We start from the raw sequence: 20,906 nt of genomic DNA, 5'->3' as shown, positions 1-20,906 counted from the left end.
TTAACACCACCATGCCAAAAATTATTTATTATGATGTCGATTTCATTGAGTTTGATAATATAATAACTCAACTAATTGTTGAAACGTGTCAAAGTCATAATAGCTTAGATATTCACCAAATAATTGATTATTTCCATTACTGCTTTGAAGTATATGTTGTGGTTAATCAACAATCATTACGAATTTCCTCGCAACGAATTGACACCACTCTCGAAATATTAGAAAGCAAACTATTTATGTTTGAGATCCCTGTATTTATAAAAGATGCTATTCGAGAAATGGCTAGACCAATGATTACCGCCAAAACTTCTTTTGGAATGAATAGTGCTAACAATAATAGTAATATCTATTTACCTAATGTTAACATAATTTCAGGGAAACAATATTTGAAACTGTTTGCAAATAACAGATATAAACGATTGATTAATAATTTAATGTCTGCAATGGACTTGCGAAAAGTGTACTGGCATCATTTAGAAATTGAAGAAATCGATACTTTGGGATTTTCCATGTATCATGATGAAAAAAACCTTATATCGTCATTTACTGCATTGCCGCAATTTAGATTTTTAACCGTTGCATTATTGAAACACATTAGATTTAATCAATTTAGATTAGTCAATGATAGTGAAGGTAACAAATCCAATGAAATTAGTCCAGGCTGGATTAATTTAGATAGAGGTATGAAAAATCAACCACCTATTAGAATTGATAATGCTATTGAAATTTTCCAAGATACTAATTTAACCAATGGATTTTGTGTTTATAGAAATAATGGTAAGGTCACAATAAATTCTCAATCATTAATGGGTACTAAAGTTGATTTAAGAGATTATAAATTTAAATTTGATGAACGATTCCCGACTGAGAATAAATTCTTGAATGGTTCATTACAAAGTCTGCAACAAGAACGTCACCACCACCCTAGAAAGTCATTATCTATCATACCATCCCTCAATAATAACTACCATTACCGTGTTTATAAAAAGAGTAATAATTCAATTCATAAAGTGACTAAACCCGATAATTACAAAAAGAAAGATATATCAACATCAAAAGTTTCTGTTAAAGTTTAGTTTATGATTCCCAAAATTGCAGTTGAGCTGCTCTTTGTAAAATATACGGACATTAGAAGTAATCACTGTATTGTTGTAGAGTACAAGTACTAATTGTTCAAAGTATAAAGCCTTTAAACAATTTTTGGTGAAAAATATTGACCAAAAAATAATCACAGGTATTACAATCGCTTAAATGCTGATATAATTCGATTTAATAGATTATACATAATGGTTATTCACCTTAGAAAACCAAAAAAAAAAAAACTATTTTCGAGATTTCATGGACTAAAAAGTTAGTTGATATATCTTCGATAGTGATCTTTCACATGGTCTAGACGTTGTAATATTGAACAAATTTGGTTCCAAAGACACGATTATTGACAATGAAAATAAATTTTTAGGTTCTAGAATTAATTATCGCAATGTAAATATGTATAAAAGGTTAAGCAAAGCTCAGAGATAAGTGCAATTCTCATGCATCGAGACGATCGCTTACTTTAGTATGTATGTAAATGTAAATCTAGTCATCAATTTCTGCTTTGTGCTACGGGGTGTGAGCAATTTGCCTAAGCCAATATGTTAGTTGATTGTAAATCTTTAGTATTGTGTCACTATTGCATCCCTTTTTCTGAGTTTTTTGGATGCAAATTGTGGTGACCGCCTCAAGATAATTATACAGGAATAGCAATTGTAGGGCGATAAGTTGCAGCACAATGATGCTACAAATCTACTTAAATGCTAGAACCCCTATTTTATATTGGTTTTATTCACATGTGGAGATTCTGTTTTTGCTGGTTGGTTGATACTATATTTGTAACATAATGGAATTCTGAACTTGTTTTTTTCCTTGTGAAAGACTTTGTGGTAGTATCAATTTATTTTCCTACAGACAAGAATAAACGATCGACGGTTTCATATTGACTATGGACTTCTGTGATTTTGAATCCTTGTTGTTGGTAAAGTCTCGCGCGTCCAAGGAGGCTCACCAGCTGACAGCCTGGTTGGTTTTTGCATCGCATGATAAGGTCAACTTGTTACCCGAATGCCTCTCCTAACTCTCAATCCAAGTAACTGAAGTGAACTTTTGTTCAGAAAGTTATTTCTACACAATAGACTATCTACGTATTAATATTCTGCTCAAGCAAACAAGCAAACATTTATGAATACGTTCTTTTTGTGAACATTTAAATGTTTGCTAATGGATAGCAAAACTGTTTTTTTTTAGGGTGCTGGATAAATTATAATTAGGCGGCTGTGCTTATCCCTGACATAGACTCGCTAAAGGGGCTATTTTTTTTTAGAACATGAAAGTTATAAAAGTTGTGTTGACAGAAATTAAAACCACAACAAATACCAGATATATTTATAACGTGTATAACCAATCCTAAGTTCAAGATTTATAAACAATTCTTTTTCCATTTGTCTTCCTTTCTTTTTATTGCCTCCTTTCGTTGTTATTTTTTTGGCTCCTCAATTTATTGACATTTAATTTTCAGGAGATTAGAATTGGTTACTAATTGAGATTATTCACTGTATTGTCAACACAACTCAAAGCAACGTTACAACATATATACCACAAACAGAATACTTGTTATTGTCATTACTTTTCCATTGATTTTCTTAGTCTTAGGTAACATTCTAGCAACATCATTCCCTCAACCATTTGAATATTTTCTTCCGATAAGTACATCCACCCCCTTTTTTTTTTGAACCTATTAATTACATACGACTAACTAGTTTTTACTAAATTTAGATATATTTTAATGCTCTTGGTTTAGTGTCAACAGATATTCAAATTGTAATTGCCTACAGATTTTTTTTTAAATAAATTTCATTAGCACTAAATTAACCAAAACTAAGGACCTAACATAGTTAGCTGCAGGGAATACAAAACCACACAGAAAACTAGAGACAACTAAATTTTGATTTGCAATATAATATAATATAAATAGAAATTAATTTCCACTAATAATAGCCCAGTTCGACGATAAATTTTTTTTCACAACTTTGAACCATCAATTAACTTCCCGATGTCTTCAACAAATAGTATCTATGATCCAATTAAATTTGTCAAGTTGGACTTTACAGAATTTGACAATATATGTTCAATAATATCCAATATGTGTCACTCAGTCAACACTTGGCTACAAGTTAACGACATAGAAGTTGTTACCTACCTACATATCTGTTTGGAAGCGTATATCGTCATCAATCAACAGAACCTACGAAATCGTGCTGGTAGATACGACCCAGCAATAGATTTTTTACCATCACTTGTTCATATTTTCAAATTGCCAACATATTTTAAAAGCGTGATACGAGAAATGGCTCGGCCAATGTATGATCAAAATGGAACGATATATATACCAGATATACCGTCAATCTCCATAACTTCATTTGTCGATAATTCCAAGTTGATGATTAGGTCACAAATCCTAAAAATTTTGGGAGAAGACTTGAATATTCCCTTGTCACCAATTGATATAGAACCATTCATGAAACCGATACCATTTGGGGTGTATCATGAAAATTCCAATGAAATCTTATCGTTTGCCAAATTGCCACATTACAGAACAAAAGCACAAAACGCGTTGAGACATATTCGTTTCCAACAAATCTTACCACTTCAAATGTTGGATGGGAAATACCAAGCGTTGTTAGAAGATGAAGAAACTGTTCAAATTGTTGATAGTTTACAAGATTTAAACCCTTTCACCAACCCACGATTTGGGTTCTATTTTCGTGACAAAGTCGGTAAGGTGCAGATCAATAATATCCCAATGTATAGAACATTACATGGATTTTACAATATTCCACAGAAGTTACTGGTTGATGATGACATTAATTTCCCAACAGAAGTTCCAAAAGCAAAGAAACGCAAACATAGTCACCACAAGAACAAAAAGAACAGAAGCAGCAAAGATACTGGAAGTAGTGGGTTTACTTTGGCAACGGCAACAACTCCCACAAGTTTTATAAGTGACGCTGCAAGCCGGTTTACATCAGACACTAACAGTAAATACACCCTTGATTCTTCTTTAGACTCACCACAAACTGGTGGAGAATCAAGTAATTTAAATAGTATTTTCAATAGTTCCCCAATTAGGTAGTGTATTATGGATATCTTCTTTTGTTGTTTTTTTTCTGGTCGTTTGCGCACGACTCTATAAATATGAAAAATAAATGTGAAGTTTGAGAAGTTAGACAGAAAAACAACAACAACAAGAAAAGCACAATACGTTTGAAGAGTTGTTTGCTAGTTCTTCACCAAATATATCAATTTACTACAAATTAAACTACCTACAGCATGGATGCTAAACCACCAACCTCACATTCATTGTGGTCACCGTATGATACTGTTCGAGACGCAGCTGATTCTTTAGGTGTGACTATTTCAGATGAAACTGCCAAAAGTTTAGCCATGGATGTTGAATACCACATCCATGAAATAATAGAGACTGCTGTCAAGTTTATGAGACATTCGAAACGAAGGCAGTTGACTACGTCAGATGTAAGTAACGCTTTAAAAATACTCAATATCGAACCATTATACGGCTACGATAATACTCAACCTTTAAATTACAAAGAAACAATGGTTGGTGCTGGTGGACAAACATTGTATTATATTGATGAACACGAAATTGAATTTGAGAAATTGATTAATCAACAGTTACCCAAAGTACCTCGTCAAGTGAACTTTACAGCCCATTGGCTAGCTATTGAGGGTGTACAGCCAATGGTTCCTCAAAATCCCTTGCCTAGTGAAATCAAAAGCTTACCAGCAGCAGTACGTGGAGCAACAACATCGATGTTGGGTAATGATATTTTAAGTCTCGGGAGCAAAAATGAAAATGGGGAAAGTAACGATTCAACCAAACATGAATCTGAATTGTTATCGAATGGTGGTTCTTCTAGCCACACAAATAACAGTAACTCCAATAAAAAATCAACTGAAAAAGATATGGAAATCAAACCTTTGATAAAACATGTCTTGTCGAAAGAATTGAAATTATATTTTGACAAAGTGGTTGATGTATTGATTTCCACTGATCCAGAAAAGGAACATTTGAAAAATGCTGCATTAACTTCATTGAAATCCGATCCAGGATTGCATCAATTGGTTCCTTATTTCATTCAATTTATAGCAGAACAAATAACCAATCAATTAAGGAATATTGAAATTTTATCAACCATGTTAGAAGTCATCCTGGCATTAGTTGATAACAAAACTATATTTTTGGATCCATATGTTCATGCATTGATGCCATGTATTTTAACTTTATTATTGGCAAAGAGAATTGGTCCCGTGATAAAATTAACTCAAGAAAATAAAGAAGAATGGCAAGATGCATTAAAATCTCAATTGGCCATCCGTGAATTTGCAGCCATATTGTTGCAACACATTATCAAAGTATATGGATCATCTTATAGTACGTTGCGCCCAAGAATAACACGTACATTGTTAAGAGCATTATTGGATTCAACAAAACCAGTAGGTACGCAATATGGCGCATTATTAGGATTGAAAAATATGGGGAATGAAGTTTTAAAATTAGTTTTGCTTGGTAATTTGAAAGTATGGTATCTGGCAATTATTGAAAAGAATGAAAATGATTATGAACGTCAAATTTTGATTAATGCTTTATTGGATACACTTCGAAAATTGAAACTTGAAGATAAACTTTTGAATCAAACTAAAGCTCAAGATAGTGATGATATGGATATTGATTCAAATAATGAAATCAGTGATGAAGTAAAAACAAAATTAGTAGAAAGATTTGGGAAATCATTAGCTGATTTATTAATAGAGCAAGAGGATGGAAAACAAATTATTAAAGGAATTTTCTTTGGCGAATTATCAGTTTGATATATCTTTAGTTGGTGTGTAGCATGTGTATTATTAACCTTTATAAAAATGTTTATAAAACTACAAAATTATAAACTGTTTGTTTATTTTCTTCTTTTGGAATAGGTAGACCTTACGGTTTGCTTGGATGATGGGTTTAGTAATTCATCAGAATCATACTCAGAATCATACTCGTTATTGTTATGACTATTTTTAACGACTTTCTCATCATCGTAGTTCTTGTCTTGTGGTGAAGTAGTAATACTATCAAATAACTTTTTTGGTCTTAACCCCATTAGATTTTCTGAATCACTTAAAATGGATATGAACGGTGACGATTCTAATGCAACTGGATCGCCTGGTTTTGGTCCAGATTTTCCATAGCTATTTTCAAAATGATTATGATTATTGTTGGTGTTGCTAATTATGCTAGTGACACTTGAAACACTTTCACGTCTAGATTTCAATGGCGACGATCCAATTAACTGCTGGTGATGTAGCGGCGTATTAAACACTATATTAGTTTCATTGCCAGTACCTTTGTTGTCGCTATTACTAACCATACCTGGGTCTGTCGTGATACGAATGTTTCTAGGAGTTGAAAAAATCAGATTGTTTTGCTTGGGAGTCATCTCAACCGTCAAGTATTTTGAAAGAGATGATAGTTTTTCATTGATTGATTGTCGATGTTTATTATCGGGTTTGATAAATTGGTCTGTTGGTGTTGTAATCACTAAAGAGTTTGATTTCAACGGAGTAGCCTCAACTTCCAGTAGATAAGCTGATTCGCTCAATGTGCTTGCATTGTTTTCCTTGTGGCTTGGGGAAATTGATATTGAATGTCGTTGCTGCTGTTGTTGTTGCAGCAGTAGAAGTAGTGGCTGTTGTTGTGGTGCTACTGGAGTCGCCTGAACTTGTGGCTGCATATACACTTTTCTTGCCTTTGCTGGTGTTGCTTCAATCTGTGATACTGAATGCTTAAGTTTTGGCTTTACAGGAGTCGTTGCAATTTTTTCACTCTTTGTTCTGGTTGGTCTAGACGTCGTAACAGTGGAAGCCGACAATGATTTCTTTGCTCTTGTTCCMAAATAWAAACGACAGTGATGCCGTACTAATACTTGAAAAATCTGCTTTGCTGCTTTGTTTGAGGTTTAAATCAACTTCACGTTTGGATAAAKKTTTGCGGAAAGATTTGATTTGGATTTTTTTAAAGAAATTAATGGTTTGAAATCATCAGAGTCAACTATACTTGTAGACTTGGATAGTTTAGGAGGGTTCTTATCGAGTAATACTTTTCTGTATTTGGATCTTGGTTTCATTTTGAGTGTTTCATCTTGGTGTTTAGGTGTATCAGATTCTTGGGGTGTTGTGCCATGTTCGATTTCCGTATCCACTTGTTCATGTTCTTCGGTGTCAACTTGATCACTTTTCTTTCTCTTTAAACTGACTAATTTCATATTCAGACTTTTCATACTCTCGACAACAAATTCAACTAGTTTGGGTAATTTTTTGTGGAAGTAAGGTACTAATACATATCCAATAAACCCATACATTCCAGCACCGCCACTTTTGACTGATAATGTATCCCACAAACTCAACCTGTCAATATAAGTAGTTAAAGACATAAAAAGCTGAAATTGCTTTTCGGTCTCGACACTTTGGATAATGGCTGGACTCAGTATATCTTTTTCTGAATTTGGTTGTTTCTTTTTATTCTTCCGACGTTTACGACGTACTAAACTTTGGTTCTTTGATTTTTGGGCTTCTTTATCAAGTTGAATGTTCTTATTTTTAGTCAAAAATTCTTGCTCTTCTACGTGCATCAAGTTTAGTAGCTCAAATATTATTAAAATTTGTAATTGGGCTTCTCGAATCTTTAAATCAAGAATTAATTGTGATAATTTCTCCATAGTAATGCCGTGTATCTGGTTTCCATTCTCATTTCCCTTGTTATCGATATCCATAGTCTCTGAGTTTTCTTGGTGTTCAGATAAAGTGGTTGGTTGATTTAGATCAAAACCATGGTTTGACTTGAACTTTTGTTGTTCAATCAATTCAATGTTACTCAATTCATCATTTACTTGGTTATTCATATCAGTATCACTTCCATCATTAACATCACCAAATACGCCATACCTTTGATTATGACGTCGATCAAAAGCATCGACATTTAACCAGAACTCCCTCAAACCTTCTATAATGTTGCTAGAGCTGGAATTGGTATGTTCATCATTGTACTTGCTGTTCTCCTCTATATCTAAGTTGCTTTTAAAAGTAGAAATAAGATTCTTAAATCTTGGTAATGCAGTTTTAGGAAAATAACTTAATGGGTTATTTAGTGAATACAATGTCGAATAATATCTGGTTGTTAAAAAATCAATTGGATTCTCTATTATCACTTGTGGTAACACCTGATCTTTCCCTTCTTCTTCTTCACTTGGTATTTTCTTCTCCATCTGATAATCATTACTTAAAGTTGTATTTTTAGATTCGTCATCTTTGATTGTAAGTGAAGATGATAAAGATGATGAACTCATAAATGATGACAGCCTTGGTATTTGAGCTGGCGGTTTCATAGAAAACTCAATGTCCGAACTTAGACTCTCTTTCCTCTTTCCTGTGTTGATGTTCTCACTATCAAGATGTAGGTTTTCACATCGACTAATTAGATCATTACTTGACATAATATCTAACCAATTATTCTCAATGTCATGTCTTATATTTTCATTTCCCAATAAAACCTGTATTGATGTTATTTCGACATTTTCAAGTTTGAAGAATCCATAAATATGATTAGGTAGCGGGAAAATAACTCCAAAATGTTTTTGGCTGTCAGAAGAAGGTATATTTTCGTTGGTCCTCTCAGGTATTTCATCGGCTGATGTTCCCTTAGCTTGTAATTCACATTCCAATTCAATCAAGTGACACTGACGTAAATTAATTGTTTCATTACAAAAGTAATTTATATTTTGAAAACAGTCCAAATTGCTGCTATCATTGGAATTCGAAATTAATGCTAAAATTGACATTGTACTAATGGGATATAGAATATTTATCAGCATGAAACTCTCTGGCGCGATATTAGTTGCTGAATTGTTAATATTCTTGTTATTGCCATATAGTTTACTACCATTAATGCTCTTTAGACTATTAATTTTTATTCTGTGTATTACTGATGAATTAAGATGATTTTTAACTAGAATTTCATTATCGTGACTCTTGGTAACGCTGTGGGAACCATCGATTGCTTCATTGGCGTTTGTATCTAGATCTGCCGCAATTTCAGCCAAGGTTGTGCTTTCAATTATAGGGAAATCAGTATTATTTTTGGATATAGTTTGTAAAATTTGATCATGATTCATTTAACTCCTCTGTTATAACTTATAGTAATGTTGTTTGTTGTAATATAAAACTCCAGTTGTCAAATCTATAGGTGAGTTTCATATTTTTCTATTTTTTTTTTTAACAACACTCTGAATCCACAAAATTTACCTCTACAATATTGAAACGCGTCTCATAGAATACTGCTACCAAATGGACAAAAAACAATGAGCATCAAAATTTATTGGTAAGTAACTACAAGAAACCATTTTCATATCTTTCATTAATCATTTCATTTTATTATTACAACTCTCATAAATATCTATACACTAATCTAGTAATACGTAACTAACTTCAACAATAGTAACAAAAAATAAAACTTCTTATATAAATAACTCCATCAAAATGGAAAAGGCAAAAATGTACATATCAATATTTTTTCACGTTAACATTCGTAAGGAAAATGATTTCTCAATTAGATCTGTAACCATTCATCCTCCATAATATCAGTAATTGTGGGTCTTTCATCCACATCACGAACCAAGATTTTCTTAATCAAAGTTAAACTTGTTTCGCTAATAACATAGGGAATTCTTAGATCCCCTTCCATAATTTCATCAACATTATAAAATGGGTTTTCTTTATATAACATTGTGTATAACAAAATTCCCAATGCCCAAATATCTTGAGGTTTTCCCTCGTATTTTTCTCCACCTAAAACCTCAGGTGAAGCATAATCAATTGTTCCAACAAATACATCAAATGGACCTTGTTTAACATATCCTGCTGACCCAAAATCAATTAATTTGATTACACCCTTTTCATCAACAATGATGTTCTCATCTTTAATATCTCGATGAACAATTCCATTTTTGTGTAAATGATAAATTGATGAAACAATTTGTTTAAAAATAAATTTGGATTCAACTTCACTCAAATCTTTTTTGATTTCAATAAAGTCAAACAAATCAATAGCTGGAGGATCACCAAAAATAGGTGTTTCTAAATAATAATATTTGGAATCTTCAAAAAAATCAATAATTCGCATAATATTTGGATGAGGTTCACTGTTCAAATAAGCCATAATTTGAATTTCACTAGGTATTGTCCCTAATTTCCGATCACGTACCCAAGTATCAACTAAAATCCTTTCCTTGTTGATACATTTAATAATAATTTTGTAAAGTGGATCTTGTTTATGTTGAGCTAATACCACTTTCCCATAAGCACCTTCCCCCATATCTTTAAGAACTTTAAACTCAGAAAATTTTTTGGTTCGTCTTTGAGTCCCCACATCTTTGGGCCAATGAGACGATTGACATTTAATTTGTTCTAATGACTCATTCTCTAACTCTAATATTTCTTCCTGGGTATACTTTAAAACTATGTTGAAATCTGTTTTCACACTATCATCGGCTTGACTAGACAAAGCCAATGGAGATGATAATGTTGGCTCCGATGATGGATTTTGAAGATCTTTTGCTGGTTTCTTTTCTTCTTTCCTTTGTAGATTTTGTTGCTCTCTGCCATTCTTGTCATATATATAACTGTCCAATCTAGTCAAGGGAATTCCCAATGAAGTTTCTTTCTTTGGTTTTCTTGTACTCAGGGCTCGTGTAATCTCACGAGGTGAGAATTCTAATAAATCATTTTCTTTTTCATTATTAAACAATTTCATTTGCGATGGAACAGTAGATGTTGTAGTTAGTTTCCGTTCATGGCCACCAATATTTTGTAACAGATTTGCCGATTGTTGCTGTGAAGGTTTGGTAAGAAATTGCAGCAGCAGCAGCGGCAGATGCTGTGGTTGTTGTTGCTGTTTTAAATCACTAAGTTGTAGGCCACTTGAATAAGTTCGAGGTTTTGAAATTGAAGATAAGGAAACTGCCGATTTATTACTAGAAGCCAAAGAAATCGAAGAAGACGTTGATGCAGAGCTCAATTTGTCCAATTCCTCAGAAATATTGGTTCGGTTCTTGTTAGTTCTGGAATATGTAACCCAGACCACTAACGTATTGTTCGTTGAAACTCTAACTTGCACATCAATGTAAACCACTTTCCCATCACGATGAACAGCCTCAATACCTTTTGAATTAAAAAATATCGTTTCCTTAGATTCTTGGTCATTCTCAGGATTTTGTTGCTTTTTAATAAATGCATCGTATTTTCTGAAAAAATGTTCTGGTAAAACCAACCCTGGAGACAATTGATATGCATAATTTGAAGTGGCTTCAATACCAGCATGTAATATTTTGGTGAAATTTGGTATCAATTCATCTATACTATGGTTTTCTAATTCGTCAAATGATTTGCCAAATAAGTTTCTAGCAATGGCATTGTTACATGATAGTATCTTGTATTCATTACTATCAATAACAAAAATACCAGCAATGTACGGCATGGTGTGAATTTTCAACTTAATCTCGTGTTTTTCTTGGTCCAGTTCTAATGGAGTTGAAGTTATTGCACATGGAACATTATTTTCATCTTCCAATTGCAATGTATAGTATCTGGTTTGATTAATCAATTCAATATCTTCATCATAATACTCGTCAATATCAAAACTGTCGCGATTGGTGTTATTGGTATGATTTGTTTGGTCAGTTTCATCAATTGCATCTTGTTCCGCTTCGTTGTTGTGATGGAACTCAAGTAATTCCTTATTTAAAGAATAACTCAAGCTATTCAAACTGCTGAGATTTTGAATTCCATAATCTTCAATTAAACTTCCAGCGATTTCATTGATAGAATCGATTTTGTAATCGATAACATCTTTTTCACTCAGTATCACAACGTCAAATGCATCACAAGGGATTTGGTCAAACATACATATAATCAAATTTCCTTTACGTTTAGCCCATAGTGAGGTCCATGAATAGTTTTGGTCACCGGGTCTAACAATGGCAACAATTTCACCAGCAAACAAAATTCTATCTCTATTTTTCTTGTTTTCCATGATTTGTACACCCGTGATTCTTTTCAAAACAAAATCTCGAAACTGTGGAGCAATTAAATCCATTAAAGTTAAGGCTTTGATAGTGTTTTTCAGGACACCAAACATTAAACATGCTAAATCATTTGCTGCTTTGACTGAAAATGGTAAATCTTTATCCACTGTAAACACAGACTGAGGAAGTGCATGCTTAGTAGTCAACAAAGAATGGAATGGTCGACTAGCAGCACTGTTTTTAAAATTATTATTGTTGTTGTTGTTAAATCTGTTTTTTGCAGGTGGCTCATCATAATTGTTATTTAGTAGGTTTAATGCTGTGGTTGAAGGACGCACATGCGAGGAGTTTAAAGATGGATCGCTTGTTCCATCAAATTCCAAGAGTGAAGTTGGTTGAACTGAATTCTCTATAAATGGCATAGCCAATGCATGCAACAATTTATGCTTTAGTATATCATGATTAGAGTTTGTATCGTCCAAATTATCAGGTGTAGACAATGATAAATCATGTAATGTGGTTGCTACCTCTGAATTGTCTAATAATGCACTCAAATCGTTCTCTAATAAATCTATAATGTCTTTAAAATCATCATTTTTATTTTTGCTTGAAGAGGTTTTCCGCGACGTTGGTAATTCGCGTACTAATGGAGGTGTGGAAACTCTGCGTCCTGTAACTGGAATACTAGTATTGTTATTTAATGGCAAACTATCTGATCTTTTCATAGTAGGTCTAAACAATGCAGCTAATGCAGCTGACGAGGCATTAGAACGCAATTTATAGTTCTTGTGTTCATTAGCAGACAACGAAGATGCACCTGAAACGTCATGTATATAATCAGAACTATGATTGGTCTGCATGTATAATGTCTTTCTTAATGGTGGAGGTTGTAGTGATAAATCCTCAGTTGACATATTAGTATCGATTTCAACTGGATGTGAAGCTGATCGGAAAAGTGGGGATGCTTCATCAATTGAGATGTTTATGCTAGTAGCAGTAGGTGGAGCACTAGACTGAACAGGGCTATTGGTTGCACTATTAGTAGTTGTCAATGACTTGAATAATTCAGGACGGTCCTTTAGAATTTCCAAAGATCGCTTCAACACATTTAATCTCAATGCTAAAGAGTTTGGTGATAAATGAGCATATGAATATGCATGGGATGACTCTATAGGAAACTTTAATATATCCTCAATATCGCTATTACCATTGTCATCGCCATTGGCACTGGGGGTAGGAGGTTTATTATTATAGTTGGCAAAAGTGGGGGATGACGTAAACAAGGGAGAAGAACGATTTGGCCGGGCATTTGACTCATATCGCAATTGTGATTGCAGATTAAATCTAGAATTAGTAGTAGTACATTTTATTGGTGGACGATTTGCAGATGCATTAGGATTTAAAAGGGATTGCTGATGGTGTTCCTGTGGTTGTTGTGCAGTGGGATTGTCTTCTATGAAAAACAGGAGTGATGGTGGTGGCGGCCGGTTTGAAGTCATAAGATATGTTGATAGATAATATTGTCTTTAAAAAAAATGAAATTAATAGAAAAAAAAGACTCCTGTAAGCAAAAATCTAACAACAATAAAAACAAAATTGATAAACAAACAGATATATGTAGATATATATATATAATTGGAATTTGAAGTTGGTTGTAATTGAATATAAAAAAGAAAAAGCAGAATCAAAAGCAGAAGAAAGAGAAGAAAAGAAAAATTGCTTGATAAAAAAAAAATTAATTGATTATTGTGATTATAGAATTGAAGAACAAGAAAAAAAAAAAACAAGGAGGTCTGTTCTGTGTGTATGTGAGTGAGTGTTTGAGTGAGTGTCTCAGTGTGTGTTGCGAGAGAAAGGCTGAGAACACAAAATTGGATGGGGGGAGGAGGAGAAAAAATTAGTGCTGAGTTAGTGGGATTAGTGCAGCAGTGGTGGTACCAGTGGGTGGTGAGGGTGAAAGGATGTGGGTGAAAGTGTGTCACGAAATATTGAGTTTTCTTTTTCACTTAACCTTTGTTGAATAAGAAATTTTGCAAAATTTGAAAAATCTATAATAAAGTAAAAAGAAATTGAAACAATAAAGCAACAACTACGTAATATCACCAAAAAGGGAGGAATACTTTAATAATTAATAAACTCTGTTATGAATTCAATTGTTGAAAAAAAAAAGAAAACAATAAATGTATCATCATCCCCCAAATAAGTTTATTTCTTAGATTTTGTCTATTTCTTTTTAGTTAGCGATAGCTCTTTAAGTTTGAATTATTCAATACTAGATTCAAGTAGTTAGTTTGAATAAAGGAGCAATCTATCATATATTGTAATGACACATATTATGAACCATTCTCTTCCTCCCTATCTTTTAATCTCATTACAAAACCTTAAGTTTAATTTTGTTCTAGTTTCACAAGTTATAGTTTTTTATATGCAAGATCGTAGTTGGTAACTTGTTGGTAGAACATGTGTATTGATAACAATGTAATCAATAAGAAAGTGGCACATTCGTTGTAAGCATATGCAACAACAAAGAATACCCAAAAAAAGGAAGAGATTAATCACTTCACATGAGTTCATTCTGGATTGGTATATTTCAATTCTAGATAAACAAAATATTGTATGTATAGTATAGCTGACTAATATATTGGCTTTGATCATCTTTTCATTACTTACGAAATTGCTGTAGTTGGACGGGATGGTCTAGTCCAAAAACATGTAGGTGGCGCGCGTGACCTGCGTCCAGGTTTGCTACGCGTAGATTTTCGGAGTTGCCAACACAAACAAATGCACAAAAAATAGTTTCCAAAAAAACCAGAGACAATAAGATCTTGACCATTCAACATTTTTTCAACTATTGTTAACATTCCACAAATAACAACACAAATTGTATTATTCATTTTTGTGGTTGTTGTGCTTTTCAAAATGGTGTTCCGCACAACATTTCAACAAATCACTCTTGTCTGTAATGGTCCAAGGTTACTTTAAATTATATTGGTAGCGTGATTACATGTTGAAGGGTTTAAAATCTATCAGTACTTTCCAGACCTCCTACGCCAAACAGGAATATAAAACAATATAAGTTCATGACTTTACTTCTTACAGACATATAAACACATAGTACATACACAAATATTTCAAATAAATAATTTAATCAAATTTCCGAACCCAGATTTCTTTCCCATCTCCCAAATTTCTCCATAATCGACTTATCGTAATCCCCAAATCATATTTTTTCTTGTCAATTTCATCTTTTTTCATACTCAATTTTTCAATTGCTTTATTGATTTTAACTCTAGTATTATAATCAATTTGAACATTATAAGGTGGTAGTAATTTTTTCAAATAAGCAATTTCCTTATCAATTTTTTCAATTCGAAGTTCATATTGATCGTATTTCTCTTCAATTTTTCGCAACTTATGCAATTCTTGTTGGTGTTTATGTTTTTGGCTATCACCATTACTATTAACACTACTTTTCCTTGATTGTGATTGACCTTGGGATTTATTCTCCAGGTAGGAAACTATAGGAGATACATGAGGAGTAACATTAAATTTCGTATTTGTTGGTGAAAACTTTGGTTGTCTTAGTGGCTCTTTGCTTGGATTAGGTGATGAAGTTGGAGAAGTTATTGCTTCGGGGTTCGATATTTTACGCACAGTGAATTTTTTGATTTTCTTTGGTAATGCTATGAAGGTATTACTCTCTGTTGTTCCTGGTTCTGACCCATCTATTGGTTTTTGTTCTGGTGGTCGTTGCACGGATACTGCAACTGATTCTTGTGTAGTGGTTGGCACCACATCCACTGAAGCTTGTGATAACTCATCATAAAACTTGGTTTTGGAGTGAAATGACTGGGGTATTCTGTTTTGTCTTTGTAACTGTCTCTTCTCGGATTCACTTAATGTTTCAGGATCTAATTGTGTGATAATCAATGTTGACTTGTTAGTTGAATCTTCACTGACTTTTTCGTTGGTCTTGGTTTCATTTAAACTGCTATTGGCTAGACTGTTTATAAGTTTTTCCGTGGAATTGTTACTGTCAAGAGAGGAAATTGAAGAAATCGAAGGCGATGGTAATGATAATTTACTTGTGTTGTTGTTGTTATTATTATTAGAATCCTCAATTATTGAAGAGTCCGTTGGATTTGTAATTTTATTTTCTGGAGTTATACTTGAGCTGGCGTTGTTTTCATCAAGGTTATTTGTGGTAGAATTGTTTATAACTTCAGTCTCTGGCATTGTATTGATAAGGTTGTTTTAGTGTCAAAAAAATCAAAATGTTAAGCGCTATAAATGTTTTTTAAGGATTTCCTTTTCTGTTCTTATCTCTTGGTGGCGTAGCTGTTGTTGGCTGTTCTAATTAATTTGGTTGTTTCCTGTGTGGGATTTTTTAAAATCAATATTGAAAGTGGGAGAATATAAAAAGATTGGAAATAAAAAAGTGCACGAAATGTTTTAGGAAAGAACTTTTGAAAAAAAAAGACGTGTCAATTGCACCAAAAGAAAAAATGCCTCATTTAAGACAATTTGTCCTATTTTGCCCCCCAAAATATAAACTTAACCTTCCAGTTTAAGACACGCGTTCAATTATTATTATACGATCAAGTACTTTTACTCCAACTTTAATTAATTTTATGGTTATCATCTTGATAATCATTGGTGTAGCTAAAGTAATCAAGTAAGTGCTCTGATCTTTGGTTAACTTCTGTGCTTTATTCCACTTAACTAATGCTCACGTCTGAAAAATGGCATCACGTGCCGGCTTGTCAATTTTTTATTTTTTTTTGCAACACATTATTGATCCCATAAAACTAACCATATTTTCAAGAACGGACTTATATGGTCAAGGGATGGTTTAATACTGTGATGATTGTTGGATTATTTGCTAAAATGCGTTGTATATCAAATGTAAGTGAAAGTATTTTGTTTTGAAATATCTTGAATGGTTTTACAGTTGAAGAAATGACCAAAAAATACTGAAATTAATGCAGTACGGAGATGTCATTACCCAATTTCGTTGTTACTTGTAGCTAATCAAAATGGACCTTACAATATACTGCTTTTGGTAATGTGCACATTATTGATTGGTTGTAAATGGCTGTACACAACTGATTATTAACCACATGTAGACAACTCTTATTGATTGAGTCTTGTCGTACAATCAGTGACAAAAAAAATGCCTGTCAAATCAAATACTATGAGCATCCTTTCTCTTCTCAAAGCTTACCTTCCATCAACCGAACAATTTCATATTCACGGAAATTGAAATTTAAATAGGGAATATATTCTTATAGACAGGTAAATAATGAGTGAGATAATCACATTATCGTATGGACTGATTTGTAATAATACAGTCACTCACTTGTATAACACCCAAGAATCGTTGATATCTTATACACCATCTTCAAAACCCAATCATGATTTACAAGTATTTCTAACTAGATTCAAATCTACATCAGTTAGTTATTCACCAAGAGCATTAATTTATGATTTAAGAAATGGATTAGGGGCATTGAATAAATATGAGTATCATGAAACATTACCTGTTGATTTGAACTTTTCACTATTATCGACAAACACAACGGCACCTGCGGGAGCAGAAACAGGAGCAGGCAGTTCTTTAGAATCGGGGTATAACTTGAAAAAATCAAGGGTTGAAAAAAATGAATATCAACAGAAATTGGATCAGGGGGTTACTGATGGCTCGTCATTAAATGTTAACAATACCAAATATTGGACTGATTACAATAAACTAATATATAATCCCAAATCATTAACCACAGTCAATAATTTTGTTCACAATGAAAATAACCATGAGTCGGGATATCATTATAATTTTAATAGTTTGAAATACGACTCGTTCAATATTGGACAAGAGGAATTTAAGGCATGTAACAATGGAAATGGTGGTTATGGTTATGACGATAATGATAATAATAAATCGATAGAGAATTTCCGATATTTTTTAGAAAAAACTGATAGATTACAAGGATTACAATTGTTAACCAATCTTAATGATGCATGGGGAGGGTTTACTAGTGAGATGCTAATAGATTTGATTGATGAATTTTTCAACAATACAAGTAGTGACAAACAAAATTTATGGATTTATGGAATAATGAACAGTACAAAACTATCAGAAAAGACACAGTCAATCAGAACAAAATTATCGTTTATTAAAACATTGATTGAATTGACTAAACAACTGAGCTTGATTTTCCCAATGAATTTAAATAATTCAAAAGATGAAAGTTGGCACAATAATTACTCCATGTTGACCGATAAATATAATTCAGGTTCAAATTGGCACCAATCTAGTTTATATGCTACATTTATTAATTCGATATGGGGATTGAATAATCAACTCAAGAATCAAATCAGCATGACTCATTTACAAAATGATATCGTGAAACTCAATCCTAATCAAAAAATAATTAATCAAATTAAAATAAAACAAGAGAAAAGTGGTAATGGTGACAAACAAAATCAATTATTTGGTTCAGATTTAAATCAATTTAACTTGAAGGACATAGTTAATTTGAAAGACCTTAGCAATCTTGGGAAAAGCTCTGACACAAGTGCTACTCAAAGAGAAATAAACTTAGGAATATCAAAGAATGCAAGTACTAATACTGGTAATGATGCCTATCATAATTTTGTTCAAAATAGAATATCTTCTTCAACTTCACAAAATGAAAAAATGATGAAAGACAAAGAGCAAGAACAAAATGGGATTATTAACAACTATCTAAACCCTTATATTGACAATATATTTCAAGTGGAAACTTTCCCTGTTGATATTTTAAAGTCATCGTCAAATGCTATTAATATATCGACTGAGTTTAATGTTAATGATGGATTGAAATCTTACTTGAAACCATATATAAAACTAGTGTCAAATATTAGAAATCAACATCGTGAATATCTAGATATCATTGAAGATAAAGAAGAATTGTTGGAAGATTTGAATAATATAAGTCAAGAATATTCTTATGGTTACGAATCAGATGATGAAGATTATGAGTGAGCACGATCAAAATGGGTTCTTTTATTTATTTATTTTTTATATACACATAAACTTCTATTTAAATAGTTTTTTCAACCAAATAAATATCGTATTTATCTTTCAATTCTTTCATAATAGAATCGTTAATGTCGGAACTCATTGGAGCCAACAAACCTTTTTTGGATAATTCACCACTCAAGATTTGTTTAGTGGCAACAGCACAAGGAACACCAACCAATTTAGCCATTGAAGAATAACCATTTGGATCACCATAATCGACCAAAGTAGAAGTTCTAGTTTCTTTGGTACCATTAGCCCATTCAATACCGAATTTATGTTGTAAAATGACTAAATCACGTTCACCTTTTTCATATTGCATCAATTCTTCCAAAGTGGCACATAAAGTATCTAATGGATTACCTCTTGGAGTAATTTGATTTTCAGAAAATAATCCTAACCATCTGAAACCAGCCAAAATCCTTTCTTGGTCTTCTGGAGATTTGAATTTAGTCAATTGGTTAATTTTATCAATTATATCTTGTTCAGAGCTTGATTTAGCTCCAACCAATTCAGCTAAAGCTTTGTTCCATGGACCTGGTTTAGAGAAAATTTCCATTGGTTCATCTTTCAAAAATCCAAGGTCAACAAACACTTTAATGAATTCTGGGAAACCTTGGAATCTCAAAGTACCTCTAATAACGGTTTGAGCTTCTGGAATATTGTACAATTCTTTATAAGTAGTAGAATCTCTGTTTGGATAACAAACCAAAGCATAACCTGGATAAATGAAATATGGTTTAGCACTAGCCATCAAATCTTCACTAGAAATATCAATGACTTTACCATCGAGCCAATATTTGGCTTGGTTTCTTAAAGCTAATAAAACCCCTCTTGAACTCCAAGAAAATTTATAACCTAATGGATTATCGGAATTTTCTGGGGCTGGTAATCCACCACAATATGATAAGAATGATACGATTTTACCGCCAGCTTTATGAACTTCTTCAATAGTTTTAACAGCATACAAATGATCAATACCTGGATCTAAACCAATTTCGTTCATAACAGTGATACCAGCTTCTTCAATTTCTTTTTCCAATGCTTTCAATTGAGGGTTAATATACGAAGTTGTGACAACATTCTTTTTGTTCTTAATAGCTGATTTAACCACATTGACATGGAAAGTGTATGGAATTAATGAAATGACCAAATCATGTTTAGCTACTTGTTCATCTAATTGAGCAGCATCAGTGACATCAAGAGAAATGGCCTGTGCTTTATCACCAGCTAATTCTTTAGCTTTAGATAAGGTTCTGCAAGCAACAGTGACTTCAATGTCTGGTTGTTCAGATAAAATATCAACGGTTGGTTTAGCAACAAAACCAGATCCTAACAAAAGAACTTTCTTAACCATTTTTAGTATTTGATTGAATTGAATTGGTTATAAGAAAGAAAAAAGAAAAAGAGAAGAAAGAGTAGAACAAGTGAAATTTTTTTTTTGGGGGTTTGATTTATTGAAAGTGAAAATTGGAGAGAGTTGGTGGAAGGGGTAGGTCCACAAACGGAACGAATTATTATTTTTTTTCATGCGGCAATCTTATCACTTCCCTAATCGGGTAACTTAAGCGATAATATTTGAAAAGCCTTGAAAGAAAATGAGTCAACTCATTATCTACCATAAATACACGACTGCAAAAAACAAATTTTTACTGTACTAATAGTGACGGTTA

At 32.7% G+C, this 20,906-nt stretch overlaps 9 protein-coding genes across 9 annotated transcripts; 4 read left to right on the top strand and 5 right to left on the bottom strand. All coding sequences in view use genetic code 12, as the record gives it.

Annotated features, from left to right (window-relative positions):
* Positions 1-11: 11 nt before the first annotated feature.
* CAALFM_C306670CA (uncharacterized protein) lies at positions 12-1,076 on the top strand (the record flags this gene model as incomplete). Its single annotated transcript, XM_711024.1, has 1 exon — positions 12-1,076. The coding sequence occupies one exon, from the start codon at positions 12-14 to the stop codon at positions 1,074-1,076; it is 1,065 nt and encodes a 354-aa protein (XP_716117.1).
* A 2,012-nt stretch (positions 1,077-3,088) lies between these two features.
* CAALFM_C306660CA (uncharacterized protein) lies at positions 3,089-4,168 on the top strand (the record flags this gene model as incomplete). Its single annotated transcript, XM_711023.1, has 1 exon — positions 3,089-4,168. One exon carries the CDS (start codon positions 3,089-3,091, stop codon positions 4,166-4,168), a length of 1,080 nt encoding a protein of 359 aa, XP_716116.1.
* Positions 4,169-4,365: 197 nt separating this feature from the next.
* TAF60 (Taf60p) lies at positions 4,366-5,925 on the top strand (the record flags this gene model as incomplete). The annotated part of the gene is made up of 1 exon (XM_711022.1): positions 4,366-5,925. The coding sequence occupies one exon, from the start codon at positions 4,366-4,368 to the stop codon at positions 5,923-5,925; it is 1,560 nt and encodes a 519-aa protein (XP_716115.1).
* Positions 5,926-6,008: 83 nt separating this feature from the next.
* On the bottom strand, positions 6,009-6,830 carry CAALFM_C306640WA (uncharacterized protein; the record flags this gene model as incomplete). Its single annotated transcript, XM_711021.1, has 1 exon — positions 6,009-6,830. One exon carries the CDS (start codon positions 6,828-6,830, stop codon positions 6,009-6,011), a length of 822 nt encoding a protein of 273 aa, XP_716114.1.
* Positions 6,831-7,055: 225 nt separating this feature from the next.
* On the bottom strand, positions 7,056-9,266 carry CAALFM_C306630WA (uncharacterized protein; the record flags this gene model as incomplete). The annotated part of the gene is made up of 1 exon (XM_711020.2): positions 7,056-9,266. One exon carries the CDS (start codon positions 9,264-9,266, stop codon positions 7,056-7,058), a length of 2,211 nt encoding a protein of 736 aa, XP_716113.2.
* A 434-nt stretch (positions 9,267-9,700) lies between these two features.
* Positions 9,701-13,672, bottom strand: FUN31 (serine/threonine protein kinase; the record flags this gene model as incomplete). Its single annotated transcript, XM_711019.1, has 1 exon — positions 9,701-13,672. The coding sequence occupies one exon, from the start codon at positions 13,670-13,672 to the stop codon at positions 9,701-9,703; it is 3,972 nt and encodes a 1,323-aa protein (XP_716112.1).
* A 1,645-nt stretch (positions 13,673-15,317) lies between these two features.
* CAALFM_C306610WA (uncharacterized protein) lies at positions 15,318-16,409 on the bottom strand (the record flags this gene model as incomplete). Its single annotated transcript, XM_711018.1, has 1 exon — positions 15,318-16,409. One exon carries the CDS (start codon positions 16,407-16,409, stop codon positions 15,318-15,320), a length of 1,092 nt encoding a protein of 363 aa, XP_716111.1.
* Positions 16,410-17,475: 1,066 nt separating this feature from the next.
* Positions 17,476-19,197, top strand: CAALFM_C306600CA (uncharacterized protein; the record flags this gene model as incomplete). Its single annotated transcript, XM_711017.1, has 1 exon — positions 17,476-19,197. One exon carries the CDS (start codon positions 17,476-17,478, stop codon positions 19,195-19,197), a length of 1,722 nt encoding a protein of 573 aa, XP_716110.1.
* Positions 19,198-19,255: 58 nt separating this feature from the next.
* On the bottom strand, positions 19,256-20,590 carry LYS9 (saccharopine dehydrogenase (NADP+, L-glutamate-forming); the record flags this gene model as incomplete). Its single annotated transcript, XM_711016.1, has 1 exon — positions 19,256-20,590. The coding sequence occupies one exon, from the start codon at positions 20,588-20,590 to the stop codon at positions 19,256-19,258; it is 1,335 nt and encodes a 444-aa protein (XP_716109.1).
* Between the last annotated feature and the right edge of the window lie 316 nt (positions 20,591-20,906).

This window comes from Candida albicans, chromosome 3 (assembly GCF_000182965.3).
Source record: "Candida albicans SC5314 chromosome 3, complete sequence".
In the NCBI taxonomy this organism is placed as follows: Eukaryota; Fungi; Ascomycota; class Pichiomycetes; order Serinales; family Debaryomycetaceae; genus Candida; species Candida albicans.
This window is presented reverse-complemented; position numbering and strand designations above follow the sequence as displayed.